Raw genomic sequence first — 13360 nt, forward strand, 5'->3', positions numbered from 1 at the left:
AACAGATGAAATAACCACGTTTTCTAGTGATTCAGTTCCCAATGTTAGTTTTTAAGTTATTTTGAAATTCCTTTCTCTGTCCTGCTCATGATTTGGCAATTCGAGCTCCTTTAAGTCTGCGAGCTATTCGGTGTGCTCTTTTGTATGTGGACAGTCTGGTAATATATAGACTCTTTTATAAACCACTTCACGCAGGGCAGATGTACACCTTGCACTCAAGCCACATCCCTCCCCCACCCCCAACTTCTGCACCTGAACTGTGGGTTTGTGTCTGTCGGTAGAATTCAGCAGCGGAGCTTTGCCAGGGCAATGTGCTGTCAAAGGCTTCCACAGTCCTCTGTATCGTTATTTTGTGTATCTGTGTTTCGAGTCGTACGCCACCCCCCACCCCCACCCCACCGCTTCTCTCTCTATGAATGTGACTAGCAAACATAGCTGTGTTTGTTTGGATTTCTTCAGCATGTTCACGCATTTCTCTCATGTTTTGTGGATGACGTAAATTTTGTGTATTTTCTTTCAGGACTCCCACAGCGGAAATGTGGGTGCACGGGGGGCATGACATCTGGAAGAACGCTCATCTTCCTAGACTTTCCAGCTTTGAATTTTGTGGCCTGCACATGTATGTGTTTCCCACAGGGTTGGCCTTCATGCTGAGGGCTTCTCTCTCGGGCAGGCATGAAGGCAGGTGACAGCGGCTCCCAAGAAGACCACTGGGCTCTCATTTTCTCTCTTGCGTTCCCCAGAAATATGGCAGTTGTCGGTGGGGCTCTCTCTCCCACCACAGGAATCTCTGTCCTCCGTCTTTAGGGAGTCCTCATCCTTCAAGTAGGCTGCCCAGGTGCTCCGTGCCGAAACCACCTTCCATGGCTGGCACCATTGTGTCTAGACATCCACAGACTAACTGTCCTCAAAACAGCACTGCTCAGTTAAGATACCCTCTTGTGCATTTTAACTTTTAACATTGTCCCTTCAAATTTGCACGGTGGTTAGGGTTAACATTCACCCTTTCTGGAGAATATGGCATCATCCCTTGTGAAATACTAAGTCAGGAAGCATGCAAGAGAGATGAGCTTTAATGGTCCTGCTCACCCTTGTTTGGACTTGGCCACCTCCCTGGAAGACCTTGCTTGGAGCTGTTTTCTGTTCACTGTCAGCACAGGAGAGCTGAGTGACAGCTTCAGCACTGGTGACCTTGCTCTCTAATTGACTTCCCAGATCCCCTGCTTGCCAACCCACTCAGTGGAGCCCTCATTTTCATAACCATAGCACGTTAATCATACCTTTACTTAGCGCTTACGCCTTCTGCCTCATATTACAGTTTTCCTTTCAATCTACATATTTATTGACTTATGGTCACCCACATCTACGGTGCATCTGTTAGGTGCTGAGGGTTTCCCCACCTGTTTGGCCCTCTTCTAGTGCTTTATTCCTTTCTGGCCTCTCTCTACCCGAACGCTCCCCAGCAGAAGAGGGTATGGTGAAGGTTCCATCTGAGCTGGTGGCATGGACTGATCTGAATCTTGCGCAGGACTCTAGGGAATGTGGATCAAGGAATTCAGGAGCCTTACCCCAGCCTCACAAGACACTGGACACACACATTGTCAGTCTCTGTGACCTCATGTGGGTTGGGAGCATGGCAACCCGTGGCCGACGGGCCTTCTTGAGACTTGTGCCCTGGGACAGTCCGTGCTCCCACTGGGGCCTGGTGATGCCTGACAGAGTTCCCTCCGCCCGCCCCTTCATTCGATTCTCCGTTCTTGCTCTCAGGCAGACAAATCTGACAAATATTTAGACAGAGCGGATATAAAAAGTGCTTTCAGCAGCTCCCACTTCCTTTCAAGAACTGTTTAGTGAAAAGAAAATATATATGAATAGGTCCCCTTACACTGAACTCAAGAGGCGTCGGACGTGGGCCTCTTGATGACAAGGCAGCCAGCCTCTCCCTTGTACCAGCTTCTGTCCACAAGTTGTAAAACGGAGGCTCCGGAGGGGCCAGGCTGGTAGACGGGGTGGGGGCCTGTGAGGCGGGGAAGCGGGCTGGGGGTGAGGGGAGAGCTGGAGGCTGCTTTGCTCAGCCCCAAGACAATGAGCTCTCACACCGGAAGGAAGGGCATGCTGCCTGGAGTGCCTCAGTGCATATCCTGAACTAGCGACTTATGAATAAACATTGGCTCAATCCAGTTCTGGAAATAAGAATGGGTGCATAATGTCAGGGCCCAAAGTAATCTAAGGGGGACCTTGTGGAAAGCAGGCAGTCGCCTTAAGAGAAGTGACGTGTTCTCTGTCTCTATCTTTTTGACTGCCTTTCAGTGGACAGCTATACCTTGAACTTAGGAAGGAGGGGTTCGGCAGGTAGAAGTGGTAAAATGGATCAGCAAGGGGAGTTCTTAGGAGCCACATTTGATTCTAAACGCTCCTGGAGGACCCCACTGGGAGGATCACAGTAAAGATCTTTGGAGACTCTTACTACTGAAAAGATTATGTCCTTCTGCCCATGAAATCCCAGATAAAGGCAACATTAAACCATGAAGCAATTAGGAGGAAATTCAACTGAGTTTTGCTTTTTCCCCCATGAAGATTATTGTGATTTTTAAAAACACACAAACATCCAATTCTTTTCAAACGCATTTCTCTAGTTAACTGATCTTCCTACTCTTCCGGTACCACAAACAAATGCTTGTCTGCCTGACAGGCAGCCCCCAGCACTCTCTCCAGTTGGATCATAGGTTAAACTGGGTTTTCATCTTGGTCTGTCTCCAGGGTCACCCTGAACCTCTCTTCCAACTCCAACTTTTGTAGCCCTTCCCATCCGTCTCCCTGGGCTCCCTCCATGCACATACGACTCTCACACATTTCCCTTATACAGTGCCCCGCGCAAAGACACAGATGGCGGCGACCTGTCTTCTTGGAGATGCCCAGCTACCCGCTCTCCACCCATGACCACACTGACCTGTCTTGAAGATCTCATAGCGGAGGGAGAAGCCTGCCCCCTGCCTGGCGTAGTCGGAGGTGAACTTGATGTAGAGCACAGAGCCTGAGGAGATGATGGTGGGCGGGGCGATGTTCCCGCAGTGCTTTCCCAAAAGGTCTGCGGACTCACTGTCTCCATCTCGAATCTCAATGAAGTCATACCTATGTGAGAATGGGAGAAAGGGACACATGTGAGCCAAGATCACACTCGGGAGATGAAAGGGACCATTGTCTCACTCCAGCTCCTGTGCCTTCCATTTCTAGATGTTCAGGTGTTTCAGGATGATAAACAAAGGGCACTTCGGTTTGTTTGTATAGTCCGGTGAACCTAGATATAGGAAGTTGCGTTGCCTTATCGAAGCCACGGACAGAATGGGCGCCTCAGTGGATGGCTAGATTTTAAGGCCTTATCTCTTGCCCACGTAAAAGCAGTAGCATCATTCTATCAAATTATCTCAAAACAAACATTTTCCCTTCCTTCCGTAGCACCACTTTTATTTCCATCATGATCTCTCTGAATCTTAGTCTTTTTGTCTTAGCTCTTCATCACTGCGAGTTACTTAACCCCTCTGAGATCAATTTCTTCATCTGTAAAGAGGAGGATAAAAATATCCAGTTCAGAAGGCTGGGCTGGAGACGGAATGAAAAGTGTAAGGAAGGTGCTAGGCACTGAGCCAGGCGCACTAGGGACATTCCTGGGATCTTTGTTTTCTTTACTGCCCTCTCTCCCATGTTTCCATTTTCTCCTGGGTCATCCCCTCTTCCCTTATCTTTAATTGTTAGTGACAAAAGCCCTCCTTCCTTGAGATGACTCTGCAAAGTCCACATCAGCAATGTCTAGTCAACAACACGTTTTTAAAAGGAATCAGCATCATATTAGATAAGGCAATAAAAACCTTTCTCCAAAAGCAGGGGGTGAATCCCCGGGGACCCAGAGTCGACGAGCAAATAACTATTAGCCTCAGCAAGCTGCAGGGCAGGCTGCCCTCCCTGTTCTGAAGCTTGAGCTCATTTCAAATGGAATCAGAGTGGCCCCAGGTTGGGGAAGACACGGCAAAGAGATCCTTGGCTCCGGTCGTGGAATGGCGCACACACCACGGGCGCCATTTTATCTGCACAGGCACACATATCCAGCCTTGGTGCTCCAAGAGTCTTGCTGTGACGACTCCATGCTCCTTCTCTGGGCCCCCAGTAAACATCCCTGTCTCAGCTGCTGAGGTGGGACATTCCTTCCCCACCAGCTCCCTGCAAATTGCTGGCCACTGCACGATTATTTACCAACAACCAGCCATTTCCTTCTCTCTCCCTGTTTATTTTCCATCAATCTATTAAAACAACATGGAGAACATTTCTTTTTTTGGGTGGGGGAGTAAAGAGAGATACTGGAAAAGCTACTCTCCCTGGGATGTGCCTGCAGGCTCTTGCCACACACATGGGTCCGTAGGATCTGGCTGCCTGTAGAAATGGCTTGTTTGAGCTGGAGTGGCCCCAGGCCTCGACGCAGCCCCCAGGAGCCGTATTTCAGATTGCGCAGATGCTTATGAGTAAACAGGCCTGTGAAGGAAGTCTGAGGAGTGGACCAGGATTAGTTCAATCTTGGACCCCAGAGGCCTGGAATCCTACAGTCAAAAGAATTACAGAAGCTGGTTAGTCTGGAGAAGACAAGATGGCAGAGTTTCTCCCCAGGAGCTCTGATGAGATAGCTACAGACTGAGCAAGGCAGTGGGGGTGGGGGAAGCTGCGATTTCAGTTTAGGAGATGATGCTGACTTTGAAAATGTGCTTCCCCACTTCCAAAACAAAAGTGAAAAGACACTTAATTTATTCTCAGAGGAAATCCCCCAAACCTCCTGGAAAATCCCTCCTTACTGTTTCCACACTGAGGTAAGCACTGCTGGGCAGGCACTGTCTGCTGAGTAATGGGGATGCCTGACAGGGTACACAACAGTGGAGAAGCCAGCTGTGTCCAGCAAAGCCGACATTATCCAGTTCACCTGGAGCAGCCAATGTATGAATGTGCGTGGAGGAGTCCCGTCCCCCTGGCCTCCACCCCCAGCGAATCCCAGAAGTAGAACTGAATTTGGATCTCAGTTCAGCCTTATTGGCTGGGTGACTTCAGGCAAGTTACTTAACCTTTCTGATCCTTAGCAGTGGGGAAAATGACAGTAAAATGGGATATTGGAACCTTCCTCCTAGGGTTGTTGTGAGATTCAAATGACCAACCTAATCCGTATAAAGTGTCAGTACTGAGCCTGGTAGTTAGTGACTGCTCAGCGAACGTTAATTGTGATTTATTGTATTCCCACACCCATTTCTGAGGCGAAGAGATAGAGCAAGTGAGGTGCAGTATAAGTGGAATGAACATCTATTAAAACATTTTGGAGTGCATTTGGTTGGAAATATGACAAAATCTTTAATCCAGCAATTCTGCTGCTAGGAATTTTTCCTAAGAAAATAATCAGACAGTTATGCAAAGATGTTTATGCATCTTTGTGCAAGTAGGGGCACCTGGGTGGCTCAGTCGGTTAAGCATCCAACTTCAGCACAGAATCTCACAGTTCACCAGTTCGAGCCCCACATTGGGGCTGGAGCCTGTTTCAGATTCTGCGTCTCGCTCTCTCTCTGCCTCTTCCCCGCTCGCCCTGTCTCTCTCGAAAATAAGCAAACAGTAAACAAAAATTAAAAAAGAAAAGTGAAAAGATGACTTCTTTATAAACAGCATCATATCTAAATATCCAACAACAGAGGGTGGGTAAAATCAATTTTGTATTTATAAAATAGAATACTCCACTGCTATAGTAGATAATGCTGTAGGTCCAGATATTTTGTTTTTATGGGAAAATAGCCATGATATATTGTTAGATTAAAAATAGATTTTTAAAAAAGCATGTGTTAAAAAATATATATATACACACACATGTATGCATTCTTACATTTACATAAAGAAAAACATCTGAAAGACTACATACTAAAATATGAACAGTAATGAGATATATATGGGTGGTGAAATAATTGGTAATTTCTACTTCCTTCATTGTTCTCTTCTATTATCTGAATTGCTTACAATGGGCTTGCATTTCTTAAAAAGCTGCAAATATATAAAATAATGCTGCTAACATTAGGAATTTTTTTCATGTGACAGATGGTAAGCGCACCATGGTGGTGAGCAGGGTGAAATGTATCCAATTGTGGAATCGCTACATCGTACACCTGAAACTGACATAACATCTTACGTCAACGCACTTCAGTAATAAATAAAGACATAATAGAATCAAAGAAAAGAAAAAATAAGATACAAAGATTTTTTTTCAAAGTAGGAGAGCTGAGGAAAATAACCCGGCTCTCAGAACGCAGCAGATGAAAATGTAAATACCCTCATCACCATCAGCATCACCATCACCACCTGCCTTAGAGCACCGTGGCGGGGACTAAATAAGACACGGCATTGGGTCACCTACAATAGTGCCAGAGACATGGCCCACACTCAGTAAATGCTTAAGCACATTTTTTTAAAAGACCACCGGATACCTCTAGTGTTTCTGTTGCCTGTTTCTCTGGAAAGGACAAAGAGAGGCCCTGACATCCCTCTGGCTGGTTCATCAGAAAGGGAGGGTTTTATCTGGTTGCCTAATCACCCAAGGAGTAATTGAGGGGATTAACCCAATCAGCGATGAAGCAGGGCTACCTAACACACGCCGGAGCTATAAGGGGGCCTCAATTGGCTCAGTGAACACACTACCCCAAATCCTTTTCTGTAATGCCGGCAGCTACAAATATATGTACAAAAATATGTAGATATTTACATACACAGAAAGCGAAGGGATGCATTTTTTGAAAAAGGTTCCTATAAATCAATCACACTATACATTTTCTTTCTGAGCTTGTTATTTAAAGGACCCCTCTGGAGAATCCTTTTGTGAAGCAAGTAATCAGCTCTCACTTAAACTCCTTAGAAAAACTGGATTTTCCTATCAGGGTTTGCTTGAGGGGAAAGGGGCCCAGAGTGACAGTTGGGTGGCTAGCCGGCCCCCCCACTTCGCCCCCACTTCCAGTGCCTCCGGGATCTCCCCTGTGGACAAGCCCCAGTTAACCACCAGGTCTTCTGGCTCAGCTTTCTGTGTAAAGGGCACACACCAGATGACATGCTGACTTCACAGAGAACGTCTCACTTACGTCCTGTGTGACTGACTCATTTGGGGAAAATTTTTTATTATTAGGGATTTGCTACAGCTGGAGCAAATCTCCTTAGAAATTTCGGCGTCGTCAGGTTCATTTGGAAGAGCTCACAGAGGATCAGGAAGTTGGTGGCCTTGGAATAAACATGGTCCCGCATCTAGCATCTGATACCGAGCGCTTGTGTGGTAAAAGAATCTGGGGTCTAACCTCGGGGCTTACCCCAGCGACAGTCAGGTAGGATAACCTGAAAAGCCATTCCTCTTAGAACACATTATTCATTCTCCGGAAGAAAACATAAACCAGCTAACGGACCTATTAACTACTGTGTTTGCATTTCATTAGTCGTAATCACCCTCAAATGAAAAAATTCCTTCCAAAGCTTTCACGCTACCTTTTATTATTTTATTCATCTATTTTCATCTATTTACTTTCCTAAGCTCAAGTAGCCATTTCCACCCCTACCTTTCTCTTTCTCTCCAAAATGGTTCCCGAATGCCTTTTTCCTCTTCTCCTCACAGACTCCGACATCTGCATGTTGAGCATTTGTCTAGAGAACGTTTTCTGTCTGTTCTTCCTCGACTTCAAAGTCTTAATTTCTCTCCCCAAACCCACAGTTGGGGCGTGGGGATCTTGACAGCGGAATTAATTTTCAGAGACCACGGGAGAGGTATGAAAAAGCAACAGTCTCATCCCTTCCTCTCATCACCAAGGCAAACATGAAAAGAGGCGTTCTACTTCCCGTAACTCTATCCACGCTTGACACTTCCCAGCAGGCCACCAAAACACCGGGTTAGCCAACCGAGCCTGTGCTGCAAGATCCACTAGACATCAGAGCCCGGGTGCCCAGCCAAGTCCTGAAGCCTCAACCTTTGCCAACCAGTCAGTGCCTCCTTTTATGCTGCTTGTATCACAAACGATTAAGACCTCACACTTTGCACACGGCAAGCTCTTTCCAGCCAGCCTCTGGGCCTTTGCACTTGCTCTTCTCTCTGCCTGTGATACTCTGTTACCTTTCTCTCTGGCTGGTGCCGTCTCATCCTTCTAAGGGCAAACGTCACCTCCTCAGAGAAGTCTGCCCTGACCACCCTACTTCAGGCAGCATGCCCTTATTCTCTATGCTACCACCGGCTTATTGCCTTGATAGCTATTCATCTGTCCAAGTCTTGTCAATATACTTGTTTATTTGTCTAGAATCTGTGTCCTCACTAGATAGACAGCACCATGAGGGCAAGGACCTCGCCTTTTTACGGCTGAATCTCTTGTACTTGCACGGTGCCTGGAGGGCTCATGATTTTCTGTGGAGTACACGAATGAGGGGCCTAAGGTTGGTGAATTCTGGAAGAATTCACTCTGTGACAACATTTTCTGAGAGGTTGGCTACACTGGGTCCATTTTGCGATCTTCGCCTTTGTGTTCTAACACATTCGCTGAGCTATTCTGGTTTTATCTGGAAACTGAAATGTTGCCTCATGACTCGAAAACACGAAATATAACATTTTGAGTGGAAGAAACATCTCAAATCATGCTGACAGCATTTTCACTATTAGCGGCAAACAAATCAACTATAATTAAAATGCTGTCAAAGTGATTTGAGATTTTTCTCACACTTTCAAAGTTCCATATTTCATGAGTAGATTATGGAGGCCAGAGAATTTACCACCTCCTGGAGTGCCTTTCTTCTGGGAAGCTCAAAGACATCTACAAACACTGTCTTATTAATCCTTACATTAAAACCTGCAGGGAAAATAGGAGGGAAAAACAAGGCAACATGTACAACTTCCCAGTGAAGAAGCCGCCTGAGACACAAAGAGACTGTGGGCAGGTCTGCATGATGGTGAAGTCTCTGGTCCATTCAAGGCCAAAGCCAGGTCACCTGGTCTCCAGCTCAACAGTGAAATCCAGCCTTAATGGAAAAAGCGGCTCACTGTCAGGGCACATTATTTTAAGAAGCAAATGTCATTTCCTTGAATTTCTCCCTTTTATCGGGGCCACCCATTTCATAAGAAGCCAGGACATCAATGGGAATATCAACAGGAAAAAGTACTGATCATTTATTGAGCATTTATTACAGGCTAGACCCCAGTTTAGATAGCCCTTCATTTAGTCCTCATTGAATACACACCACACCCTGTTATGGTTATCACCTATTTAGAGATGCAGAAACTAGGCTCAGAGAGGCCAGGTGACCCGCCCAGGTCAGAGGCAGGCATTAGATCCAGGGGGTCTCACGCTGGACATACTGGCCTTGCCTCCATCCTTCTGCCTCACTACTGGCTGAAGATCTGAGAGCAGAAAGAATAACAGCTTGCCACCGTACAATACCCTTAGAAGGTACTGGGTATATTGGGGCGCCTGGGTGGCTTAGTCGGTTAAGCGTCCGACTTTCGCTTAGGTCATGATCTCACGGTTCGTGGGTTCGAGCCCCGCGTCGGGCTCTGTGCTGACTGCCAGCTCAGAGCCTGGAGCCTGTTTCAGTCTGTGACTCCCTCTCTCTCTGACCCTCCCCTGCTCACGCTCTCTCTCTCTCTAGAAATAAATAAAAAAAACCTTAAAAAAAAAAATTAAAAAAAAAAAAAGAAGGTACTGGGTATAAAGAAACTGCTTGGTTTCGGTTAGAGACTTAACAGAATCTTGCTCTTTTTATTTAGCTGTTTTGTTTAAACAAAGCCCACGGGACTTGCCAAAATTAATAGACAAATCTTACCAATAGAAGCAGTGAGCAGATTTGGAATTCATGGTTTCAAGATTCACCCAGTTCTGCTTTTAAGTGTTCAGATGGGATAACATATTAATTTTTGCAAGTGAAGTATTTTTATAAGCACATATATACCCATATGTGAACATATGGTCCATCGAGTGAGAAAACAGTATCCTGTGTATTTATAAGCTCTTAAAGTATCATCTAGAGCGTGGATTCTGAAGCCTGTGCATGTCTAGTAAGGTCCACAGATGAGTTTCAGTGGGTGAGGGAACCCTGATAAGTCAAGTGCAGAAATTGTGTGTGGTTGTGTATATGCACATTTTCCTAGGTCTGTGGCAAGCATAATCTTAAATTACTGTTATAGAGAAACCTATCTGTTATAAACAAGCCTGTGTGTACTATGAGAGGTATAGTGTATGGGCTTCGTAGGTAAACCCATCCGGTTTTTAGCACTCGTTAATGGCACGACTGCAGGCAAGGCATTTAAACTGAATCTCAGTTTCTTCATCTATAAAATGGACATAATAATAGTCCCCACCTTAAGGGATTGTGGGAAGAATTACCAAAGTACATAGGAGCTCAGAAAAGTGCTGGATGCCTTAGAAAGTCACAGGGATCCCCTGGCTATTTTTACTGTTGCTCCTGTTCATATAAAGCTGGGTGGTGGGGGTGGGGGAGAGAAAGGTAACATACACTTAACATCTTGGAAACTGAACACGTGGAGATGGAATGAAAAGTCATAAAGGTAGAGAGACAGTCTCGATGCCCCCCAACCTCAGTGCTAGGGATGGGGGTTTCTAAAAATCCGCCTTCTGTACAAATCCATCAACAGTGCTTCAATCCCTTAAGTTTTTTGAGATTCCCTCTCAATCCCATGTTTCTGAGCCCAGGCTAAACTCAAACAACCCCCCCAACCCTGCTCCCCACCTGTGAGTGGGTCTTGAACAACAACTACTACTCAACCTCCTTCTGTTTGGTGAGTTAATGCATGTTAACAGCTCAACACAGCGCCTGGCACACAGTAAGGCTTCAATAAAGAAATGTTAGTCATTACTGCTGCTATTATTACTGTTGTTGTTATTGTTATTACTTGTAAAATAACTACGGGACTCAAATGGTGCCAAGACTCTACATCTGTTTGCGTATCTGTGTCAGCGTTGCTGCCTTTTCCATGGCGACTGTTGGCAGTTTCATTTTTTTCCTTCATTTCTTCCCACCACGAATCTCTGAGGTGTGGAGCTTATCCACAGTCCCCACACAGCCAGGGTCACCGTGGCTCTTTAGAAAGGAGGAAATCTGACCACCCAGCAAAGGAAGTATGCGAAGAAAATAACCCAAAACAAACTGAAGGAATGATTCCAGAAAACCTTGAAGGCAAGAAAATGGAAACTACAAATACCATCTATTTATAATTGCTGGTTGTTTTCCGCAGAGGCCCTGAGATGATGGAGAGGGGCCTGCCGATCTCATTGTTCCTGACGGAGCGGGCTGCCAGGAACACCTCGCAACGTGAGGAAGGAGGCCGCTCCAGACAGGGTGTCTGAGAAGTCTCACGGTGGATGAACCTTCGGAGAACTAAGGGCACACGACAAAGTCTCCAGCCCTTCTCCCCTGACCCCCTGGCTGAACGCCGCTTCCCCCACTGACCTGGCTCCCAGGCAAAACACATTCCTGGGGCTGTATGGCCACGGATCTGTTCCACTCCTGGACCCGCGAGCACTGTGGAGGCTGGCTTGGACGGAACGTGTTTGCTTATGTAAGGGCTGATTTTCTAGGCGACCAGTGCCAGCGTGAAGTTTAAGGCCATTGGGCAGGCTGTTTTCAGCATGACGGTTGGGTCTTTTTTCTGTCTGCTGTACACGTCTATAAAATCCTCACTCCTGCAGTTAGCTTAAAGGGCCCCTTGTTAGCATTTGGTAATGATACTAGAGTAGGAAGGAGGTAAGAGAAGCCCATAATTTATGTCTGTGTACCAGTGTGCTGGTGCTTGGATGTGAAGGAGAACCCCAGCAAGGCCCGAGACTCCCAAAATTGTCCTACACTGGCCTGGGTCAATCCAGCTTGCATGCCTCGGTTTGCCTCATCTCAGAAATGGGAACAGGGATCACGCCTCTGTGACTGGTATCCACCGAGGGGACATGGGAGTACACCATTCCAGGGCTGGTGTGCTGGCAGCATCCTTGCATTTGGCCGGGCAGACGGTTCCCTCTGGAACAGGCACTCACTAACCCTGGCTCCCAGAGGGTCTCATTGTGAGAGCAAATCATCACTTTCCCATCTGTCCGAAAACCTGGAGCCTGCTGGGAATGAGGTGCACCGGGCACCAGGGGATCAAACACAGCGTCAGAAAACCGTTTTTCTAAAGGTTTGGGCTCCCGATCATTTCTTCTATCCCCCTTTGCTGGCATCCAGCCTCTGTTACAAAACTTAGAAAAGACAGAGCTTGCCTGGAAAATGTACCACGCAGGAATCCAAGCAGGGGACAATTTGGGAGTACGTGGCTGGTGTGATGGGCCCCGTCCTTGGATGTCATTCACTGCGAGCTTCAGGTTACAGAGCTCAGAGCTTCTCCCGGCTCCCGGGGCAGCCTTGTCACAACTGTGCAAAAAAAGCACCTTGCTGTGGAAACGATGGGCCTGCGTTAATGTCCAAGCAGGAAGGGCTGCTGCCACGCCAGGGTGGACATTCTGAATACAGCACTCGGTGGCCGGTCAGCTGGAACGGCTTCCGCCTCTCAAACCGCCGCTGGCTAACCCTGCTTTCCTCGACGGCTGCCTTGTGCAAGCACCGTGGCTGCAATGGGTGCAAGAGGGCCGGGTCTACGCAGAGCGCGTGAAAGCACGCGCCCCTCCCCATTACAGACATGGCCCTCTATCCTGAAAGAACTGGCCGGCGTCTTTTGGGGGTGGGAGGAGTGAACGTTCGGGAATATTGGGTCCTCTCGGCTGGAGGTTCCACAGAGCCAGGAAGAAACAGGTCTAGAAGGGACACCAGCTCCTACGAGAAAGGGAACCGGATTGCAGGAAGTCTCTCAGCAGGATGGGAGCGGGGGGAGTCAGACCTTGCAGCCTCCAACACCGCTTGCTCTGTGCGCGGGCTGCTGGCTGGCTGGCTGCCCATGACCTCACTGCTGGGGCCAGGAGGGCCGGGCACCGTGGGCGGGAACGAACCGCGTGCGGGGCTGAGCCGTGAGGGCCACACAAGCATCCCCCAGGAGAGGAGTCAGTACCCCGACCACGGAATCCAGCCGCCTGTCCAGAGGCTTACACTGAATCCCGAGTCTGCCTGGACCTCAGTTTCCCAGCAGATAAGACCAAAAAAGAAAAAAAAAAACCTACTTTCTTACCCTCCTACCACTCTCACAGGGATGACACACAGATAAATCACTTTGAACTTTTAGATGAAAGGTGCTCTATAAACTCCAGGTCTCATCAACCGTAATTGTTACGGTAATTATTTTAATGATAATAATGATGATAATGGGAGGAGGGGGGGCTTGGGGGGGGGGGGACGA

At 47.3% G+C, this 13360-nt stretch overlaps 1 protein-coding gene across 1 annotated transcript in view; it reads right to left on the minus strand.

Annotated features, from left to right (window-relative positions):
* The window catches only part of NRP2 (neuropilin 2), a 117945-nt gene that overhangs the window by 79980 nt on the left and 24605 nt on the right, over positions 1 to 13360 (minus strand). Inside the window, exon 3 of the mRNA XM_077770180.1 lies at positions 2951 to 3132. Within this exon, the coding sequence (XP_077626306.1) occupies positions 2951 to 3132 (182 nt within the window). The remainder of the gene's footprint in view (positions 1 to 2950; positions 3133 to 13360) is intronic.

Source organism: Crocuta crocuta, unplaced genomic scaffold (assembly GCF_008692635.1).
Source record: "Crocuta crocuta isolate KB4526 unplaced genomic scaffold, BGI_CrCroc_1.0 scaffold478, whole genome shotgun sequence".
Classification (NCBI taxonomy): Eukaryota; Metazoa; Chordata; class Mammalia; order Carnivora; family Hyaenidae; genus Crocuta; species Crocuta crocuta.